Source organism: Girardinichthys multiradiatus, chromosome 22, assembly GCF_021462225.1.
Source record: "Girardinichthys multiradiatus isolate DD_20200921_A chromosome 22, DD_fGirMul_XY1, whole genome shotgun sequence".
NCBI classification, from domain to species: Eukaryota; Metazoa; Chordata; class Actinopteri; order Cyprinodontiformes; family Goodeidae; genus Girardinichthys; species Girardinichthys multiradiatus.
Window position 1 is genome coordinate 40,152,554 of NC_061814.1, and position 23,641 is coordinate 40,176,194.

Sequence of the window (23,641 nt, forward strand, 5' to 3'; positions counted from 1 at the left end):
TTTTCTAAATGGGTTGTACCAGAGGCATGACAGGAAAATAACTATTTCTGTCCTATCATCACAAACGTAAACATGTGGAACTTGCAGAATACTGCTCGGACTTCAGCTGCAGCCTTGTGCTTTGGCCAGACAAGACTATTGAGTTTTTCAGCAGCAAACATGCAGAAGAGCACCTTAAGCCCATTATTAAGTATGGTGGAGGGTCTGTGAAGCTGCAGATCTGTACAGTATCTTTTCCAAAGGCCCTGTTAACCTTGTTAAACTGCATGGCATCATAAGCTTTTTGAAATACCAGACTTTTTTCAATAAAACCTTAAGGCCTCTGTCAGATAACTAACCAATCGGTTACTAGTGGGCCTTTCAAAAGGATAAAGATTAGAGACATACAGGTCCTTCTCAAAATATTAGCATATTGTGATAAAGTTCATTATTTTCCATAATGTCATGATGAAAATTTAACATTCATATATTTTAGATTCATTGCACACTAACTGAAATATTTCAGGTCTTTTATTGTCTTAATACGGATGATTGTGGCAAACAGCTCATGAAAACCCAAAATTCCTATCTCACAAAATTAGCATATTTCATCCGACCAATAAAAGAAAAGTGTTTTTAATACAAAAAACGTCAACCTTCAAATAATCATGTACAGTTATGCACTCAATACTTGGTTGGGAATCCTTTTGCAGAAATTACTGCTTCAGTGCGGCGTGGCATGGAGGCAATCAGCCTGTGGCACTGCTGAGGTCTTATGGAGGCCCAGGATGCTTCGATAGCGGCCTTTAGCTCATCCAGAGTGTTGGGTCTTGAGTCTCTCAACGTTCTCTTCACAATATCCCACAGATTCTCTATGGGGTTCAGGTCAGGAGAGTTGGCAGGCCAATTGAGCACAGTGATATCATGGTCAGTAAACCATTTACCAGTGGTTTTGGCACTGTGAGCAGGTGCCAGGTCATGCTGAAAAATGAAATCTTCATCTCCATAAAGCTTTTCAGCAGATGGAAGCATGAAGTGCTCCAAAATCTCCTGATAGCTAGCTGCATTGACCCTGCCCTTGATAAAACACAGTGGACCAACACCAGCAGCTGACACGGCACCCCAGACCATCACTGACTGTGGGTACTTGACACTGGACTTCTGGCATTTTGGCATTTCCTTCTCCCCAGTCTTCCTCCAGACTCTGGCACCTTGATTTCTGAATGACATGCAGAATTTGCTTTCATCCGAAAAAAGTACTTTGGACCACTGAGCAACAGTCCAGTGCTGCTTCTCTGTAGCCCAGGTCTGGGGAATGCGGCACCTGTAGCCCATTTCCTGCACACGCCTGTGCACGGTGGCTCTGGATGTTTCTACTACAGACTCAGTCCACTGCTTCCGCAGGTCCCCCAAGGTCTGGAATCGGCCCTTCTCCACAATCTTCCTCAGGGTCCGGTCACCTCTTCTCGTTGTGCAGCGTTTTCTGCCACACTTTTTCCTTCCCACAGACTTCCCACTGAGGTGCCTTGATACAGCACTCTGGGAACAGCCTATTCGTTCAGAAATGTCTTTCTGTGTCTTACCCTCTTGCTTGAGGGTGTAAATAGTGGCCTTCTGGACAGCAGTCAGGTCGGCAGTCTTACCCATGATTGGGGTTTTGAGTGATGAACCAGGCTGGGAGTTTTAAAGGCCTCAGGAATCTTTTGCAGGTGTTTAGAGTTAACTCGTTGATTCAGATGATTAGGTTCATAGCTCGTTTAGAGACCCTTTTAATGATATGCTAATTTTGTGAGATAGGAATTTTGGGTTTTCATGAGCTGTATGCAAAAATCATCCGTATTAAGACAATAAAAGACCTGAAATATTTCAGTTAGTGTGCAATGAATCTAAAATATATGAATGTTAAATTTTCATCATGACATTATGGAAAATAATTAACTTTATCACAATATGCTAATATTTTGAGAAGGACCTGTATGGTCCACTCAAAGAAAGGCAAAAATATGCTTCAAAACCTTAAAAAATGCAAAGCATGAATAAAAAAATGTATTCATTTTAAAGGTATTGGTAGGGCTACCTACTAGAGATGCACCGATTATTTGGCCAGAGGTTAGAATCGGAACGGCTCTGATTATCGCTGGCAGGTCAAATGGTGAAAAATCAGATTCATTAAATGCACCAACACTAAGAACTTCCACCTTTTTCATTCTATTACCAACAACACAAACTTTGATAAACTTTTTTCAGTTGTTTAAAATTTTAACTACTGCCGGTATTAAGGAACAGTTTTTTCCCCTTTAATGTGTCATCCACCATATTCCCAGATGACAAGATACACTGCATGAATCCTGTTGGCAATGTCCAGTCCAGCTTTTATACATGTTCACAAACAGTCCCTCACATAGCAAATATGGGTAAAACGTAACATATGGGGACATCAGCTTCTACATTTTAAACAAGATACGATTGTCATACTAGGACCTTTTTCTTTCAAAGGCGGGTTGGTGTGAGACGAGGAAATTGATTCTTATCACTTATTTCCATCATATCTATCTGCCCAGTCCACTTATCTGCTACAGACAAAAACAAAGATGGAAATATAATTTAATTCAGATTTGGCATTTTTGTTGCTTTTAAAAATTTTTATGAATAAATTGTGTATTTGACAATTTTTCAGTGGTAATTTCTTGAGGTTGTGAATGCGGTCAGAGATGGAAAGACTGCTGGGATGTCATACAGTGATAAAGTATTAACGATCATAAAAGGACATAGCTACTCTTTATAGTCACTCTTCATTTCTGAAACCTAAAATCAACCCGAGCACAAATAGGGTGTTTGGGCTGATCCTCGCTGGGCTTTAGCTCACAAGTAAAAGGAGCCTTTGTGGGGCTTTTTGAGGTTTCTTTTGCTTGCTGAAGCCACACCTTAAGCTTTGTCTGTCTTTGTCTGGTTTTGTCCAGCTACAACCAGCACAACAAGTGGGCCTGTTTGGACATGATAGGACCATGACAGGACATGTTCATAGGAGTATTATTATAACACTCAAAAAAAGAAGAAATTTTGACAAACTACTGACTGTTTACCAGACCATGGTACCCAACCATAATGAAAGCTAAATGTTTTAGGGAAAAATTCAGCTCTCGGTACCAGTTCTGTACCAAAACAAATCACTTTACTCTAGCTGCCACTATGGAGTTGGTAACATAATCATTCCTACAGCAGTACCACCAGGAATAAGGTAAATAATTGTAATCAGCAGGTCAGAACTAAAAAAGAGCTGGAAATTATCATCAGACTGGAAAGCCTGATGGGTGCATCTCTAGTGCTTTCCAGTTTTGTTTTGTTTTTTCAAAAAAAAATTTGTTGTGTCATTTCTTTTTCTTTACAGAAAACATTTACTTAAATTATAATCTGGTTTCATAAACGGGATTATGCTAATTCAATAAAAGATTCCTTTATTTTAAGGCTTGAAACAAATGTTCAACCAATAAGTATGATCCCCATTAGCTGGTCTTGTATTATCTTATCTGTAGCCTGTCTCAACAACATGGACTGACAATAATAATATTTACTAATTTACATATCCAAATGACACTAATGATCTCCTGCTTTGATCAAATATCCCTGGAGAAGCAATATGCCCACTGATATTCAGCAACACTGAGGTACTGTTTTCTCTGTGGCAACTCCAGCATGCTGATTTTGGCATATAACTGAAACCACTGCTGAGCTGGAGCACAGCTTGACAGAATCTGGGATGTGACAATAGTGTGAATATTTGCTGATAGCTCAAGCAATCAGTCCAGTGTAAAGTGTAAACACCCGTTGCACTTAAAAGGTGATTTTGCCTTGCTTTGTGACTTACCATCCCCACGTGAAGCATGAAACAAAGCAGCGTTTCTTTAATTTGCATCCTTGTAGACAGATATGTTACAGAGCTGTAGAACATTTCTACGTGCCTCAATAAAAAGAAATCATATGTTCTAATTGAAACTGCATATTTTATATGTTTTATTTTTTTATATTTGTTAGGCATTTAAATCAACTTGAATTTGAAATTTCGGTGTTAGATGAGATCCGCCCTGAGTACCTCAAGTCTTTGGATGTTGTGGGGCTGTCATGGTTGACACGCCTCTTCAACATTGCGTGGCGGACGGGGACAGTGCCTTTGGACTGGCAGACTGGGGTGGTGGTTCCCCCTACATAAGAAGGGTGACCGGGTGACAACTACAGGGGGATCACACTCCTCAGCCTCCCTGGTAAGGCCTACGCCAGGGTATTGGAGAGGAGAGTCCAGCCGATAGTCGAACCTCGGCTTCAGGAGGAGCAGCGTGGTTTTCGTACCGGCCGTGGAACACTGGACCAGCTCTATACCCTCAACAGGGTACTCGAGGGCTCATGGGAGTTTGCCCAACCGGTTCACATGTGTTTTGTGGACCTGGAGAAAGCATTCGACTGTGTCCCTCATGATGCCCTGTGGGGGTGCTCCAGGAGTATGGAATCGGGGGGCTTTTATTAGGGGTCATCCGGTCCCTGTACGAGCGGATCAGGAGTTTTGTCCGCATTGCCGGCACTAAGTCGGACCTGTTTCCGGTGTTTCTATAACTTTTATGGACAGGATTTCTAGACGCAGTGAAGGGCCGGAGGGGTCTGGTTTGGGGACCAGTGGATTTTGTCTCTTCTTTTTGCAGATGACGTGGTCCTGCTGGCCCCCTCTAGCCAAGACCTACAGCATGTACTGTGGCGGTTCGCAGCCGAGTGTGAAGCGGCTGAGATGAAGATCAGCTCCTCCAAGTGAGAGGCCATGGTACTCGACCGGAAAACGGTGGCTTGTCCTCTTCAGGTTGGAGGGGAGTTCCTGCCTCAAGTGGAGGAGTTTAAGTATCTCGGGGTCTTGTTCACGAGTGAGGGAAGAATGGAGCGGGAGATCGACAGACGGATCGGTGCGGCTGCCACAGTAATGGGGGCGCTGTGCCGGTCCGTTGTGGTGAAGAGAGAGCTGAGCCGAAAAGCGAAGCTCTCGATTTACCGGTCGGTCTACGTTTCTACCCTCACCTATGGCCATGAACTTTGGGTCATGACCAAAAGAACGAGATCCCGGATATAAGCGGCTGAAAGGAGCTTCCTCCGTAGGGTGGCCGGGCACTCCCTTAGAGATAGGGTGAGGAGCTCGGCCATCCGGGAGGGGCTCGGAGTAGAGCCGCTGCTCCTCCACATCAAGAGGAGCCAGTTGAGGTGGCTCGGGCATCTATACCGGATGCCTCCTGAACGCCTTCCTCGGGAGGTGCTCCAAGCACGTCCCACCGAGAGGAGGCCCAGGGAACGGCCCAGGACACGCTGGAGGGACTATGTCTCTCGGCTGGCCTGGGAACACCTTGGGCTCCCCCCGGAGGAGCTGGAGGAGGTGTCTGGGGAGAAGGACGTCTGGGCGTCTCTGCTGAGTCTGCTGAGTCTGCTGACCCCGCGACCCAGATAAAGCGGAAGACGACAAACGACGACGACAAACGAATATACAATAAACAACTGATACTCCGAAGTGCTGCACAATTATTCAACGAAGAGCAATAAAATAATATCTCATTAAACAATAAGAATTAAATGAGTAGGTAAGAAACAAAAACTATCTGACTGTGAAATCATTCTGTAATACACAATGCAAATACAATAAAATCAAAATGTCAACCTTGGTGTCAAAAACAGCTGAGAGAAGGAGGTTTTTTCTAAGCTCTGAGTGTCATGTTGCGTTTTGATGATGGACTCAAATGCAGAGAGAAACTGAGGTAAAACTGAATACCTTAATAATTCAGTAATGAAAATTTACACAATGGCCTTACACACAGAAAACAGACATGAAGCACAGGAAATGGAACAGCATGGAACGAAGAGTCAAACAAGAATTCAGTAGAGAACAGAGAGAAGTCTGGAGCATAAACACTGAGGCAGGGGTGGAACAAGACAAAAAAACAGATGGACTGATCGGAGGAAATGTGGAGCAGCTGTGGCATAGTGAAAACCGAAGAAAGGAGACTAATTAACCTGGACAAAGCTGGACACAAACTATCAAACCAGGGTGAAAAAATCTAACAGAAAATAATTTGAAATGTACAAAGAACCGAACACGAGAATAAACTAAGAGACTAAATACAAAGAAATTAACTAATAAGGCAACACCTACTAATAATGATGAGCACAGGGAAATGAACCGAGTAAAGCAAGACTTTAAGAACATAATGAACAACAAGGAAAAGGTCAACACAAGCAAAAAAGAAAAACAAAACCCAAACATTGGTGGATCATTTCCCTCAGTCAAAAACCACACACATTTTCGTGTACAAAAACATGAACACAGCAACCAAATGTAAAAGCTGAATTTGTTCTGGAGGCATGATTGTAAAATGGCTCACTTTGTTTCATGACTGTTTCTGCTCAAATTATTCTTCTAATTTGGACCAACCATATTTTCATCTGGCAGTGAAATGTCTATTCCTTTATTTTGTAAAAGCATGCTCAGCATTTTGGCAGGATTTTCTGTTACATTTGTGAAAATCTCATCACAGCCCAGGATGGACGTCTGATGTAGAAAAATCCTGAGACATCCCGGCTGAATGTTTTAGTGAGGAAAAAATATTGGGAAACATAGAGAACATTTCCACATGTTTCTATAGATATATTCTAAACCCCGATCATGCATAATTAGGAAGGCTTTCATTTTAACCAATGTAAAGCAGATGGGTGTCTTTATTGGTGCTCAGTGAGGAGATATTTCAATAGAAGAGCTATTTAGGAGTTAGAATGATCTAAGAAATCAAACATTTAAAAACATGAATTGGGTGCACTGTAGGTTTGAAATTATCATATATTTTTACTGATTCACATAAGATTAAAATTATATTTACAGTCTCTTAGCAAGTAACTTATCAATCCCAGGCTTTTTGAAGGCATTAACAAGTGTATAATCTAACTGGGTATTTAACTACTGTTCTTAGCAGAATTGATGGAGTTTATTTAATTTTATTAGTTTTCTGGCATGAACATGGCTTTTAAGCATAGTCCATTGATTTCCAAGGATTGAGGGTGGTGCTATGGGCCAGTTTAGAAGCTTTATGCTTTGTTTTTTCCGAAACCAGTTATAATGTGCATTTAGGGTCATTGTCCTTTTGGAAAACTGTTGTCTCCAAGTTTCAACCATCTAACCCAAACTGTCACCTTTAGATGAAAGGGGATTGCTAGTGATGTTCAAGGAACACCCCAAGAATCTCGAAGTCTCTGGTCTATGAGCTCTGGATGAAGGACAATCTGAGGCTGTCCTCATGGACAAGAAAAATACCTTCAGAAGAAATGTTTTATAATAAGACCAGGGACAGATTGAGCTGTTGGGTCACATTTACCAGTTGTGTTTAGATGAATTAAGCTATTTTCTTTATTTCTGTCAGGATCTGCCATTTTGGGTTTTTTGATTTACTTTTTCTCTCTTAGGTGTTTTTCTGTTTCTTCTAGATTAGTTGTTTACTTATGTTTAGTTAGATTCTTGTGTTCTTGTGCTTCCCTTTAGATCTACTTTTCCTGGGTTTTGTTATTTCAGTTCAGTCCTCTTTTCTAGTCTCTCATGTTTATTTCCTTTCTGTTAGGTCATTCGTTGCAGTGTGTCACTTAGTGTTTTGTGTTTGGATACTTTTCTCAGTTAGGTTCCCTCATGTCCTCACGTTATTTTTGTTAGTTGTTATTTTCCAGATTCCCATACTTCATGTTTGTTGATAGTTTCCTTAGATCTGTTCCCTGAGTTTTGTTATCTAGTTTTGGTTTCCCTGTTAATTAGTTTTCTTCAGATACCTTCCCCCTCAGTTTCCTGCAGCTTGCTCCTCACACCTGTTTAGTATTCATCTGATTACCTGCCTCCCTTTCTCATAGGTTCCACATTGCACTTCCCTCTGTTTAAAAACTCACTGATTCTCATTGTCTCTTGCTGGTGTCAGGATCTGCCATTTTGGGTTTGTTTACTTTTTCAGTTAGGTGTTTCTGTTCCTTTTGGTTTAATAGTTCTGTTTATTTAGTCCTTCTGTTATCCTTTAGTAGTTCCTTCTTCCCTCATCCGTAGGTCCCTTTGGTTATTGTTTACTCATTTGTTTATTCCTTAGAACTGTTTCTCCCTTGGGTTTATTATTAGTAGTACAGTTCCCTTTGTCTGTTCCTTATGGTTATTTCCCTTTTTTGTTTTACTTAGTTTCAGTTTCTCGTTTAGTATTCTTGTGCCTGTTTACTTTTAGTTCTTTCCATGTCCTTAGATTTAGTTCCTTCTAGAGTTACTATTAATGTTAGCTTATGTTCTGTTTAGTTTCTCGTTCCCTACTTTGCCCAGTTAGTGTTTGCCTTCAGATCTGTTTCCCTGAGTTTGTTGTTTAGTTCAGTCTCCCCTCATGTTTCCGTATCTCAGTTTCCCCGTAGCCATAGTAACCCATTTCCCTCAGTTCCCTACACCTGGTCATCACACCTATCAGTACTCACCCTGATTACCTGCCTCTCCTTGCCATTGTCTCACTATTCACTTCCCTCTGTATGAAAGCTCACCAGTTTCACTTGTTTCTCTCGCCGTGTCCTGCTATGCTCCTGATTCCATGCCTGTCAGGTTTCTGTTCCTGTTCAGCTCCCAGTAAGTCCAGTACATCCTGTCTGTCTTGACCTGTTTCTCCGGGCTCGATTAAGTCTGCACTGTCAACTCTGCCCTTCAAGCCTTCCAATAAAGAATGGATCTTAACTGTACCATATGGTTCCCGAGTATCTCCCTGCATCCTGGTCCTACTCCTCAAACACAATTCCTGACAACTGGTTCCTACCGTTAACTACCTTGCGGTTCCCTGCTGGTTATGCACATTTTCTTGTTGTCAACCCATGTAATTTTTGGAAACCTTTCATTAAAGAAACATTTTTATCATCATGCTGCTGCCCAGTGTTTGTCTACGTTTTGGTCCCACACAACCTCAAACCTTGACAACTTCCTGTTTTTGTTTTTTTTAATATAACATCTGCTCCTGAGATCCTTTGTCCTATTAAGCCTTACATTTTTTAATACTTTGGTTTTTAGTTGCATTCATTTTAGTTTCTCTGTATCTGTTCTGTGATGTGTTCCCTTTATTTTTTGCCCTTTCTTCACTTAGCTCCCTGAATTCATGTTTCTTTACAGCAGTTCGACCTTCAATTAATCAGTCTCACTTGTTCATAGTCCAGTGATAATTATTTCCAGTATTTAGGCTTCCTGTTTCCTGATTCCTTGCTGGACTCAGCTGTTAACGCAGCTGCCCTGATCTGAACCCTATTCAACATTTATGGACAATGCTTAAAAGCACCATCTTTACAAGGAAATCGGTTACAATGAACTCTACCATTTGTGCCAAGAGTGGTCAAATATCCAGCTGGAAATGTATTAAAAGCTTGTTGAAGGCAACATAAAATGTAGGGGCCATCTTGCCATTATTAAGAATACATACAGAAACAAATAAATGGCTAAATAAAATAATTACTGGGCCAAAAAGTAGCTAGAAATTTAAATTAGTGTGCCGGTAATTGCAACAAAATAATACAAAGCAGAGATTTGTTTAATAATTGATTGTTTAATTAGATATATATGTTTCTATTTTAATCCACAAATTTTATTTAAACCACTAATTTTCAAATCATACGGTTGTTTATTTAATACAAGAGAATTTCTTGCCATTTTATTTTTTCTAGCTTTTATTTTTTTCATATTTATTATATATATATATATATATATATATATATATATATATATATATATTTAAAACATGTTCCAAGTCCTGGGCCCTGGGTGGTGTCGCAGGCCTTTAGAAATGGCTTTCCAATGCTTTTAAGACTGATATATGTCAATCTCTGCACTTCTCATCCATTCTTGAATTTCATGAGATTGTGGCATTATCTATTGCTTTTGGAGATCTTTGAGCCTACTTTATATTCTCAGACTGGTTTCATTTAGGTGATTTCTTGATTCTACTGGTTTGGCAGTAAGTGTGGTTAGTCAAAATGAACCAAAAAATGTATTTCACCACATTTGAGATGTAACAAGGGGACTATTAGGTTTTCACAGGTTAGTTTAGGTAGCTCTACTCCCATAAAAAATGAGTCTTTATTTGAAAACTGTTTTTTTTTTTTTTTACTCAGCTCACCATGATATTTAAAATTGTGTGATATTTGGAAACATTTAAGTGTGACAAAAAATAAAGCAAAACAAAAAATAAATCTGTTACTTTGTCAGAGCATTTTTGAGATATATATATTTTGTAGCCTTTGTCAAATCAGGGTCAAATGTTCTTAATCAGGCAGCGAAGGCAATTCAATAACCACATAGTCTGCATCTAAAAGTGCTTTGAAGACTCTAAACGTACAAACTAAAAGTCATGTGCAGGCAGCAAACATTTTAGAAGAAACCTGCAGGTCTCTTGAGCACTTCCTCTCGGGCTTTAGACCTTCAGTAGGCATCGCCTAAATAGACGAGGAAAGCCCCAGTACTTGTGTTGGCAAGGGGGAAATGATTTGGTAGGCTCTGCGTACTTTGTCCTGTTCAGAGTGCCCTCCCCCTTGTATGGGTCTCCTTACCCTGGTATGACTGGTTCCACTTGCTGCTGCCGTTACTGTTCCTGCTGCTGTTGCTCTCCCCACCCCACCCCTTCCCACAGGGGGTGAGACGTCTCTCCCTTTTGCTCCTTGTTTTTGCTCTTAATACCTTTCCTTGATGCCACTCAGAAGTTTTTGCCCACCTGCTGACTCCCCATTGGTTACTCAAATCATAAGGTGTTCCTTATTCATGGATAATTAACAGGCTAAAGTGAAAAAGGGAAAGGCTTACATCTTAAATTAAACCATGCAAATAAAACAAGATAAAACACAAACATGCACAGTTTCACTCTATGAAACTAAAGAAAATGAACAATGAATTAAAAGTTGTGCACCCGGTTCTCATTTTTAGAAGTGATTGTAGTTGTTCCACCCTAAAAAAGAAACTGTTCCAATAAGTGATTAATTGTCCGAAATTAATACGACATTCATGCTGATTGTATATAAACATGAGAGACATTGCATAAAAGCAGGCTCTGCCATGAAGAACGGTAAAAGTTAGCCTCTTACTTTCTCTGTTGGTTTAGCAGGTAGAATGAAAGGTGTGAAAAATACAGTCTAATTCTGAATACTACAGCAGGGCTAAGGATGACAGCCAGTCAGCACAGTGAAGATAAAGGTAATCTCTCTTTTTGAAGTCAGATTTACTCACACAGGTAGACCTGTAGTAGATCAAAGACGTGTCACCCTGTATCTCTGGGATGCTGCTTGCGTTTGGCAGCTTTGTAAGGAAGTCACTTTTAGCTTTTGTGTATCACATTAACACTGCAAACAAAGGCCAGTCAGAGAGGACAGCCCATGCATACATTTATAGCAACACATTAAATAAATGTATTACATGATTTATTGGTGGTTGTGTCAAGCATCCAGTTAAGGAAATAGCCTTAACATTAAAGGTTTTTTAAAAATACAAACAGTCTGTCTCTTAAAAGAAGGAACAAACAGCTTTAACAGATTAGCTGTTGATAGAATCCAATCATATCCTCACTAGACCCAGTCTGGGACAACACAGCTGCTGTGGGATGGAAAAAAGATAAAAACAGACCAAATGTTGGAGTTATATAGGGAAAAAACACTTCACCCAGGTATTAGCTTTTAACATCTGTAATTCTGGATCATTTAAAGGCAACCCGTGAACATGTTGGAGATAGTTTAGCTTATGGCTGTCAGGAAACCTTGTGTAGCTGCTGTGAAAGAACCAGAGGTATTATTGTGGGCATGTGGCTAAGAAGCTGTTCTGTCTGTGGCCATATGAAACTCAATTTTAGCAAAAACAACTTGAACAAACCTGTCAAAGGCAGCGTTGCTAGCTGGTTGTCATTCCAGCAGCAAACCACACATGAACAGAAACAATGGCCCCCTTCCATGTGCCTGCTTTTGGTTGAAACTGAGATTTTACACTCAGACAACACTTTTTTCTTGCCAGATAAGTTAATTACATACAGAAAAGAAACAGAGTTTTTTTTGCTACTGGGCCTACTTGAACATATACAGGTGCCATGTTTATCATTGCTACCAATCCAAGTTTTTATTGTTTTAATTTGGTTTTTAAACTTAACAAAACTGCCTGAGGTATTTGTGAAGGTGGAAATGGTGTGTGTGGTAGCTATAGCTGTGCACAAACAAGGAAATTGACTTTAGTTTCACATGCTCACAGCATACAGACAAGTATAAATAGATAAACTTTAGTGGAAAAAATAAAACAATATGTATTTGTATGTACACTAAGCTACCTCTCTTGCCTATACTTTCATAAATCTTGTACAAATAGTTGTATTGTTTCAACAACTTTTGAATGGAATAGCATCAAATTTGGTTAAATCTTTGATTTTTGTTTTTGCATTCCTTTACCTTACATGTTTGAACTATTATGTGGGAATGATGCCACAACTGTGTTTACAGCTACAGTGACCAGGCTAGCAATTTAAGCTAATAATGACAGAAATCTGTGCATTTTGAGCAGCTAAATACTGCAGCAACATGTTCGCTGACAGAAGTTCAACAAAACCATGTGTCTAACGGATTTAATGAGAAACAAACTGTCAGAAGAGCAAATAAGCTGTTTATTACCACAGGTATCGCCACCTTTTAGATGGCAGCCATGTTGGATTATTTTAGGACTTGGTGAGGGACCTCTGACCTTCTAAATCAGAGAGAACACATGCATGCACAGGGAGAACATGCAAAGTTCATGCAGAAAGAACCCCAGCTGGGAGTTGAACCCAGGACCTTCTTGCTGCAAGGCAGCCGTGCTACCAACTGTGCCACTGTGCAGCCCAGAACATGTTTTTGTGGTGCTTGAAAATTCTAACATAACATGTTAAAATCTCAAAAACTGTTTGCTTCCATAGTTAAGTGCTTTTAAGCTTCTTATTTTATCCAACAAGCAGAAATATATATATATATCTATATATATATATATAGATATATATATATATCTATATATATTTATATAGATATATATATATTTTGAATATCGTCTTTGGTATTCCTTACACATAGGGTACAGAGGAGCAAAGTCTCTCCTGTGTTAGCTTGAAAAAGCTTGTTTAAGTCACGTTTCTCTCATGCTGCAGCTTTAAAATGAGTTTGTTAGATAAACACTCGTTAGTCTTTTTATCTGCCACAGATGATGCAGCAGGAATATTTATAGTCTTTTTTTTTGTTAGGACTATGTGGCATAAGTGATTAAAAATGTTAGAATCCTGCACAGATTAGTGGCACATTATTATTTATAAATCAGCTATAAATTATCAACATTTTCTGGAGGCTGCATATGCTGTTCAACTCCCTCCATCCATCCATACATCCATCTTCAACTTTTCCAAGATTTGGTCACAAATGTAACAGTAGGAAACCCCAACATTCCCTCTCACCAGCAGCACTCCCCAGCTCATTGTAAGGGATGCTAAGGTGTTCCCAGCCCAGAAAGGATATCTAATCCTTTCAACATGTTCTGATTATGATGCTGTGATTAGTTGCCCTCCCTCGCCTCCCACTCAGCTCACATGATTGGCCAACCTCATCTTCCCTCCCAGCAGGTGGTGAACCCATGTGGAGCCCCGGGAGCTAAGGCTCGACCACCAGGCACTTTCTAATAATTCAATAATAGCTGGCGACACAACTCTAAGCCCCTTCACAATTCTGTGGCTCCACAGTCTGAAACCCCTTTACAGTTGTGATGAAAACCTGCCAAAGTTCTCTGGTTCATGACTACACATTGGATAGTAACCACTCCATAATTTAATCATTAATAAATGCAGTTTGTGATTGAGGTTAGATTTAGTGGAAAGGGATTCACCAATTTATATAGTTTTCCCTCTTCAAGATTCCCAAATCGCTATAAGACTGACTAGTACTCTGTTATCAATTTTCAATGAGAGACCCTTCAAGAAACCCCAAGTCTCACAAAGCATAGCCCTCAGGAGAACCACATTAAGGTGGCAACACTGAGAAGGTGTTTCTACTACATCCAATGAAAGAAGGACCACATAGATGTATTTTCTGGTCATGTACTGGACTGCATTCAACCTGAAAAAGCACTTTACGAATTAAAATAAAGCTGAATGTTGCTCTACAGACATGAGTCCACGTCTGTAGAGCAAAGAAGAAGCTGCTGTGTCTCATTTAAACAAGCACAGACACTCCTATAAATAATTCAAGCTTGGAGTAATACCTGAGTATCCACTGGAGAGAACTATTTGATATTTTATTCTGTGTCAAAAGGCTAAGTCTGATTTTATACAGATGCTTTTTGCTGTCCTGTAAGCCAGTATGATGATTAAGTGTGTTTCTCTGAGGCCAAGGTTCAGTTCTTTGAAGGAGGTAAAGCCTTTCATATTAAGTGATCTCTCTCTCTCTGATTTACAAATGTTTAAGTCACAAGCTTTGCCTAAAGGTCTCCCAGCTATCCTATGGGTTTATTCCTAGAGGTAATACATTCTTTTGTTGCCCCGTTTCCCATATCAACACACTGAGGTGGGGCGAGCTGCTTTGCAAAGCTCTTCCACATGAAATATTTCATTGGATCTTTAAACAGCTTTGATAGAAGTAATACTCCGATAATCAGCTCATATTGGCCCATTTCTACATCATTGATATTTACATTATGTTTTATGTGTATCTCATGTGTAACCCATCTTAGGTCAAACTTTTCTGTCGCTGCTCATCCCTCTGACTAAAACACAAAGTCTTTCAGAAATCTGCTGTCATGGGTTTTCATCACATTACAGCAATTTAGAAACAGAAGCAACTTAGAGTGAATAACGACCTGGAGCCATGAATTATGAATGAAGAGAGGAATACATTATTTAGCAAGGCTTGTTGCATATTTTATGCTAATCATTTTCCTTTCATTTAGGAATGACAATTATCTTTCTGCAACAACACACATGTTGAAATGTCCCTAAATAAAGTACAGTATAATAGGCATGTAAACTCATTTTGAATGTTTGATCATTCTGGTTGTTTTTATTAGATTAATTTAATTTTTTCATTTAACATGGAAAACCAAGCACCCTTATTATTTGTTTTGTTTTATTTGTTAGAAATTCTGTTCCCTTTGTGATTGTTTTTAGCTATTCCAGCTTCTGATTTAGTTGCTGTATTAATCTAGTCGATAAAAGAGTAATATGACAGTTGAAAATGTAATATATTAATGTAATGTTTGTAAATGTCTCTGATCTGAAGACTTCACCTGTCAAATAAGCGTACAATAAATGCATGAAATGTTTAAGTAAGACCTGTTTGTGACAATGCCTTTAGAGATATGCTGCCATCTACTGTTCGTAAGATGCTAATGCGTTTGCTATACATCTACTCAAACTGGTTTAACTGAAGACAGCCTCCTTCAAACGTAAATATCAATAAATTCAAATATCTATACAATTTTATTTATTTGGTTGTTCTATTCAGAAAGTGAGACTTACATATAAAACGCAAACCCATAAAAAGGAAAAGCCACAAAGGTTCATCACTAAAGAAGCTGGCAATTCACAAAGTTCTGCATCCAAGGACAATAACGGAAAGTTGAGTGGAAGGAAAAGGTGTGGTAGAAAACGTTGCACAAACAACATGGATTGTAGCATCTTTAGGATTGTGGAACAAACCCCCATTCCAGTGTTTCGGGAATACTTACAGCCGGTGTCATGGCTTCAAGAACCATCCCACTCAGATGTAAAAAGATTGGACTGATGTTCAGTAGTGCAAAGTCTTCTTTAAAGATGAAAGTAGATTTTACATTTTATTTGGAAGAGTGAAAAGACACAGAATCCTCATTGCTTGAATTCCAGTGTAAATCTTCCACAGTAATCAATTATTTAGGGAACCATGTAATCTGCAGGTGTTGGTCCACTGGGTTTTATCAAGTCCCAAGTCACTGCAACCGTCTGCAAGGACGTTTTAGAGCACACAGTTACTAAAATACATTTCCTTTTTGATAATTTTCTAAGTCATGCATCTGAGATGCATCTGTAATTTTTTTTTTTTTTTTTTTTTTTTGATGTTCCTACAGAATCTGTCCGAGAATGATATCAGGAAGTTCAGCCTCCTTCAGCAGCCGTAAGTAACGGTTTCTTTATTTTACATTTATGCAGAAAATGAAAAAGCGATAAAACCTAACAGATTAATTGTGCTCTTTTTGTCCTTCATCCATAAAGTAGCAGATTTCAGGACATAATAGTACTAGTGAAAAAAAGAAATGACACATCTGGTCCTAACCAGGGATTACTGTTGTGCAAACAAATCCTCAAAAATGCAATGACAGCTCACTTTGGTAACGATGTTCAGTTAAGTTCATTCTAATGATTTTCATTTAAATTATCAGGGTAAGTAACAACTAGATGGCGCTGATGAAATGCACTTTAGGAACTGATCCTTTGCAAGCTTGACCACCTCTAAAGAAGCAGATTATCTGAAGCTTTTGGTTTGTTGCCACATTGCCATGGTAATGTTGTAACATTGGTCAGATTGAGGTCAGACTGTATAATGCTCTGTTAAATTGCAAAACACCTCAGTAATACTATGACAGTTATTTGGAAAGAAAAGAAAAGAAGCCTTTTCTCACGGTAAACATTAAGGCAACAACGTCGTCTGAACAGATGATGTCGTCCAGAGATGTTTGGCCATAATCCACAGCAACAAGTTTGATGAAAACCAAGCACAACATATCAACCCAAACACCTCACACCAGCTTTCAATCATGGTGTTGGAAGGGTTATGCACTGGGCCTATTTTGCAGCCACAGGACACCTTGTAGTCACTGGACCATAAACTCTTCTGTATACCAGAGTGTCCGATATGATGCTCACTGTACAGGTCCTTCTCAAAATATTAGCATATTGTGATAAAGTTCATTATTTTCCATAATGTCATGATGAAAATTTAACATTCATATATTTTAGATTCATTGCACACTAACTGAAATATTTCAGGTCTTTTATTGTCTTAATACGGATGATTTTGGCATACAGCTCATGAAAACCCAAAATTCCTATCTCACAAAATTAGCATATTATTAAAAGGGTCTCTAAACGAGCTATGAACCTAATCATCTGAATCAACGAGTTAACTCTAAACACCTGCAAAAGATTCCTGAGGCCTTTAAAACTCCCAGCCTGGTTCATCACTCAAAACCCCAATCATGGGTAAGACTGCCGACCTGACTGCTGTCCAGAAGGCCACTATTGACACCCTCAAGCAAGAGGGTAAGACACAGAAAGAAATTTCTGAACAAATAGGCTGTTCCCAGAGTGCTGTATCAAGGCACCTCAGTGGGAAGTCTGTGGGAAGGAAAAAGTGTGGCAGAAAATGCTGCACAACGAGAAGAGGTGACCGGACCCTGAGGAAGATTGTGGAGAAGGGCCAATTCCAGACCTTCGGGGACCTGCGGAAGCAGTGGACTGAGTCTGGAGTAGAAACATCCAGAGCCACCGTGCACAGGCGTGTGCAGGAAATGGGCTACAGGTGCCGCATTCCCCAGGTCAAGCCACTTTTGAACCAGAAACAGCGGCAGAAGCGCCTGACCTGGGCTACAGAGAAGCAGCACTGGACTGTTGCTCAGTGGTCCAAAGTACTTTTTTCGGATGAAAGCAAATTCTGCATGTCATTCGGAAATCAAGGTGCCAGAGTCTGGAGGAAGACTGGGGAGAAGGAAATGCCAAAATGCCAGAAGTCCAGTGTCAAGTACCCACAGTCAGTGATGGTCTGGGGTGCCGTGTCAGCTGCTGGTGTTGGTCCACTGTGTTTTATCAAGGGCAGGGTCAATGCAGCTAGCTATCAGGAGATTGTGGAGCACTTTATGCTTCCATCTGCTGAAAAGCTTTATGGAGATGAAGATTTCATTTTTCAGCAGGACCTGGCACCTGCTCACAGTGCCAAAACCACTGGTAAATGGTTTACTGACCATGGTATCACTGTGCTCAATTGGCCTGCCAACTCTCCTGACCTGAACCCCATAGAGAATCTGTGGGATATTGTGAAGAGAACGTTGAGAGACTCAAGACCCAACACTCTGGATGAGCTAAAGGCCGCTATCGAAGCATCCTCGGCCTCCATAAGACCTCAGCAGTGCCACAGGCTGATTGCCTCCATGCCACGCCGCATTGAAGCAGTCATTTCTGCCAAAGGATTCCCGACCAAGTATTGAGTGCATAACTGTACATGATTATTTGAAGGTTGACATTTTTTGTATTAAAAACACTTTTCTTTTATTGGTCGGATGAAATATGCTAATTTTGTGAGATAGGAATTTTGGGTTTTCATGAGCTGTATGCCAAAATCATCCGTATTAAGACAATAAAAGACCTGAAATATTTCAGTTAGTGTGCAATGAATCTAAAATAAAGTCAGGAATGTTATCGTATACTGCTACTGTATGGCAGAGGTGCTCATGATATCAATCACTAACATTCAGTGAAGTCAGATTGTCCTCTTAGCAAAGTGGTTTGTGTCCTCACTTGTCACACTGAACACCGGGGTATTGACTTTGTGTTTTATTTCATTATCATCAGACACAAATAGCTTAGATTTAGTTACAGTTTATTTTAAACAGGAGCCCCTTGGACCTCCAAGTAGCTTTGCAATCTGATCTGAAAAACTGGGCAAGTAATAAAAGAAGAATGTCACAGAACTGCGGGCATCAGTGAAAGTAGTAATTTAATCTTTATCACATTTTAAGACTTCAAGCATTATCTAGTCATACATTTTTGGGTTTCCAGGCTTAATTTGTTGCATACATAACAGTTACATTCACTGCTCCTTCAATAAATAAAGGAGATTATGTTTTATTGAAGTATTATATTGCACAGTTTTTACATTGATGCTGTCACTAATGTCACCTGAATATGCTGCACCTCTAAATTCATTAATCAGAGCATGCCTTGTTGATAACCACAAAATATGTTCAAAAATAAATGTCATTTATGCTGGGTTTTATTCTCCTTTACTATACAGCCTGATTTTTTATTTTTTTTCCCAACTGGTTCTTATAGCGTTTAGTCTGGCAACTTTTTCTGAGGTTTTAGTGATGTATGAACCTGAATGCTTTCATTGCCTTTTGCTTTGTTTCTGACACATCCAAATTTCCCCACTGTGGGACAATAAAGGATTAGCTGTTCTATTCTGTTCTCTATTAAATATGTGATCCAGTCACATAATCAGCAATGTGGAAGCCAAGTGGCCTGGGTCTGTGCATGACATATTTATTGTAAATCTACACTGAGTGCTCATAATAATTTCTGATTTGCCAATAACTTCCAGGCTACAAACAATATTCCTTTCATTTCACTAGGTGTTCCTTATTGCCTGCAAGTGAAAATACAGCAGTTATGTGCTCCAGCACAGGGAGTTTTAGGGACAGAACAATATCTCAATTTCAGTTGCATGTCCAATGAATGCTGTGAAATTCAGTTGGTAAAGGTTAAACAGAGCAATAGCTTAAAAGTGGACCTTACCTGATTTAACTGGATTTTTATATTTCATGTTGATTTGTTACCACGTTCTTTTTGTGTTTGCTGGGTTGCACCTAGACACACATTTAATACACACACACACACACACACACACACACTTAGGATGTTGAATAAGCATAGTGCCAAGGATTCAACTTTAATTCTCAGTCAAATCACATTTACGCGCTGACCTTGTCTCTGCCACGCTATCTCTCGCTATTGTGCTGTAGCAACAGTATTGATTTTCTTCTTAAATAGGTGTCAATGTTCTCCGCATGCTGTCATTAATATTTCTAATTCCATCAGCAGGAAATACATACTGCAAGGCTTCTTATTTCCTCCCGTTGCCATGGTGAATTGTGTTTTCTGTCTTCCATTGAAGAGGGCTTCTTATTTACTCGTGCTCGTGCCTAACCCCCATGTTCTGAAACCGAAAACCCTGGGTATGATAGAGTGGAGTAGGTCTACTCAGGGTATTTGCTTTCTACTCTGAGCTTGTTAACCCCGCTTCCTGAAACTGGGCCCGGGTGGAGCCCTAACGTAATTTTGCAACTGCGCAAAAAATAAAAGCCATGAGAAAATGTCAACAAATTAATACATAAATAATTCAAAACGCAATTCACTTCCATAAACATTTTTATAAAGAATCCCAATTATGTAAGGTTGTTAAACCAAAAGGTGGCAGTGATGGGGTCAGCAGAATGATAGAGATCATCTACATTTCACAAAGATGTCTTCTACTAGAGGCAGTCAGGCCCAGACAATGATATTGGACTATATATACAGCTTAAAGATACAGGATTAAAAACAATATGCATGCAGATTAAGAAAAAGTTCATAATTTTCTATTTACAAAAATGACCACAGCTTCTTTACTGTACAGTGCCTAGATGAAGTTTTCATAGCTAGTGAACATTTTCACATTTTGTCATATTACAACTAAAGACTTCAATGTGCATTTATTCTCAGCCACTTTACTCTGATACCCCTAAAATAATTAAGTGCAATCAACTGGCTTCAGAAGTCACCTAATTAGGACAAGGAGACCACTTAATTTAAGCTAAGTATAAATCTACATCTTCTGTGAAGGCCTAAGAGGTTTGTTAGAGAACATTAGTGAATGCAAAGCACCATGAAGACCGAGGAACGCAGGAGACAGGTCAGAGATAGGGTTGTGGAGAGGTTTAAAGCATGTTTAGTTCATAAAATAGTGTTATCAAAAACGTACAGCATGGTAAAAATGCAAACCCGTGAAGACAATCTCTGTAAAGGAAATGTAACACTGCACATCACCCTGCCCTCATCCTCATGGTGAAAGACGGTGATGGCAGCATCATGCTGTGGGAATACTTTTCTTCATCAGGGACAGGAAAGCTGGTCAGAGTTGATGGGAAGATGGCTGGTGCTAAACTAAAGGACAATCCTTGTAGAAAATCTGTAGTTACAATGTTTATGAAATCTTTTCTCACTCCAAGACACAAACCGTATGGTTCTGCTAGCATAAAGTTCAAACTATGAATGTTTTCCTTCATAAATGTACAATCATCAGCTTGGGCTGTGTGAATTCAGGTTCTAGTGGTTTTGTAGATTGCTCCTGGCAAATACAAATTGTTGTTTGTACCATTCACCTAACTTTTCCATTTTCTGCATTTCTACGGTTCATTGTGCCCCTGTTTAACCAGGAAACCAAATTTTAAACCCAAATAACAACCACTGATCTGTCGTTTTCTGTGCAACAGCTACACATAACCACAGCTTAAAGTATTTCTCACATGCTTCAGGACAGTGATGTTGCAACATGTTTCACTGTCTCACATGGTTGGGCATAGACTATGTTATACAAATCTACTCTGTGACATAGTGAAGCAGTTCAGTTGATTTATATAGCACCACATCACAATAAATATCTCAGGGTGCTATACAGGACTAACAGCTATAATTCATTTCTAATAATCCAATTCCAGTCCAGGTCAATTCAATTCAGATCAATCTTTTTCATTCCTTTGCAATCATGTGGTCACAATACAATACAGCCAAATTCAGCTGAGCACATAATGCAAGTTGGTTAAAAAAATGTATCTGTAAAGAAAACATCCTGAAAAGACATCTGCTGACACTGGAGAGGAACTACTCCCTTCAAACAGGAAGAAACCTCTGGCAGAACCAGACTCAGTGTGACCATCTGTTACAACCAATAGGAGGTTGGGCCAGGGCAGGAAGCAAATAAATAAAAAACCACGAGCACTAGACCAGGTGTATGTTTGACAAAGAGCACACAGGTAATGGCAGCAATAGTGCCAACATTGTTTCTGTTCAGGTAAACATGGAAGCACTGAGCTAGGAGTACTTTCTGTGGGAACAAAAAACAAAACCACACACATAGTTAATTAAAGTAATTAATAAACCAATGACTTTATACAGGAATGAGACACAGCTAGATTCTAGGGGCTACCTATTTTGTGGGACTGAAAAACAAAAGAGTAGACAGGGTTAGTTGCAACAATAGCTCTGTCAAAGTCTTTGTCCATGGAAAAAACACAAAGAAGCATAGAAATGCTGGTGTAGGTGTACTTTCTATGAGAAAAAAAAAAAACTGAGAGTACATTTATTGAACTGCAGCCATAGCTCGATCAAAGGTGTTGTCCAGTAAATAGCCACAACAAATCACAGAAACACTGGGCCAAATGTAACTTCCGTGGAGAGAAAAAGCAGAGAGAAAACTCAAAATTAAAAATGAGCAAAACGTGGCAATAACGCATGAATGGAGAGTATTGTAAGAGAAATATCACTGGTCATTATGTCTTCCAGAAATCTAAACCTATATCAGGACAAAAACAACAAAGATAGCTCAGCATAACCATACGTACTCTAGATATGAGTTTTATCAAAAATAAAAGGTCTAGTCCTAAAAGCAGACATGTTGTCATTCTTACAAATAAAAAATACTGGCAGCTTGTTCCACAGATAAGGAATCTGATAATTGAAATATCTAACACTCAGAATTTAAAATTAGATTTAATAATGAACATGGGAGATGAACTCACAGTATGTCAGTATTTACTCACCTCACAGAATAACCATATGAAGTATCTTGTCCTTTTTCGGCATCTAAAGACAGTTTTTCTCCCATGAATCATATGTGGACAATTTCTTAAACATCTAAAACTCTGGTCAGCGAATGATATGGATGTTTCACAAAACAGTTTCCTGTTTTCTCAGTCAATACTAATGACAGCATTCATGTGCTGTACCAGCAATTATTTTAGCAAATAAAAAGTCATGTAAAAGAAAACCCCATGCCAACCACAGATAGCATAATGTTGTGATCATCTTTCTGACATGCTGATGACTCTTTTTCTTCAGGTTTCTATAAATAGCAAAACTTGGGATTGCAACATGATACTTTCCATGATACAACAGACATGACCAGACTTTGACTGGTCTGTCAGTCTGCATGTAGATGTGTATTTTATCACTCTATTAAGTATAGAATGTTCTAATGCTGTTATAATATTATAGCATAGGATGATTACATTTTCATGGCTTCACATTTTGACATGTTGCACCAAAACCGAAGCAGTCCCTTTGTTTATATATTATTTAATTATGTTTTAATTGTGATATAAAGTTCCATGTGGATTTATGCAGTTGTTCACATTGTTGTTTCTTCTACTGGAAAATGCCGACGTTGAATACAATCACAAAACAACATGTGATGCAAGAAAGTGTGGTCAAAAACGAGAAGTAATTTTTTTCTGAATCAGGCAACTGGAACAAAAGTCCTCCCATTTTTTTAAAGACAGATAATCAAACGGAGCATTCAGTTTCTAACCTGCCAATAACCCGGCAGCACGGTCCAAACCTAGGCGAGGAATTAGGATCGGAACATGTCAACTCTTGGGTTAAATGTAAATATGGATACTTTGAATAAACTTGCGGCTCCTGCCACAGCGAAGATTCGGTAAGAAATTCATTTTAAGTTTTAACAGTTGCACTCCTGGCCACTTAATTAGTAAATGACCAGGAGTCTAAAAAATTGCAAACAAAACATTTTTAAGGTGTTTTTTCTGCAGCAGCAAGAAGCTAAACCT

General features: G+C 39.2%; 1 protein-coding gene across 3 annotated transcripts in view; it reads left to right on the forward strand.

The window, feature by feature from the left end:
- blnk (B cell linker) overlaps window positions 1-23,641 on the forward strand; it is a 43,322-nt gene that overhangs the window by 4,501 nt on the left and 15,180 nt on the right. The window contains exon 3 of one of the 3 annotated variants that reach the window (XM_047350674.1): window positions 16,115-16,161. The exons of 1 other annotated variant lie outside the window; for it this stretch is intronic. In XM_047350674.1, the coding sequence (XP_047206630.1) occupies window positions 16,115-16,161 (47 nt within the window). Of the gene's footprint in view, window positions 1-16,114; window positions 16,162-23,352; window positions 23,512-23,641 lie in introns of those variants that run through there. One more of the 3 variants, XM_047350675.1, reaches the window with a different exon arrangement.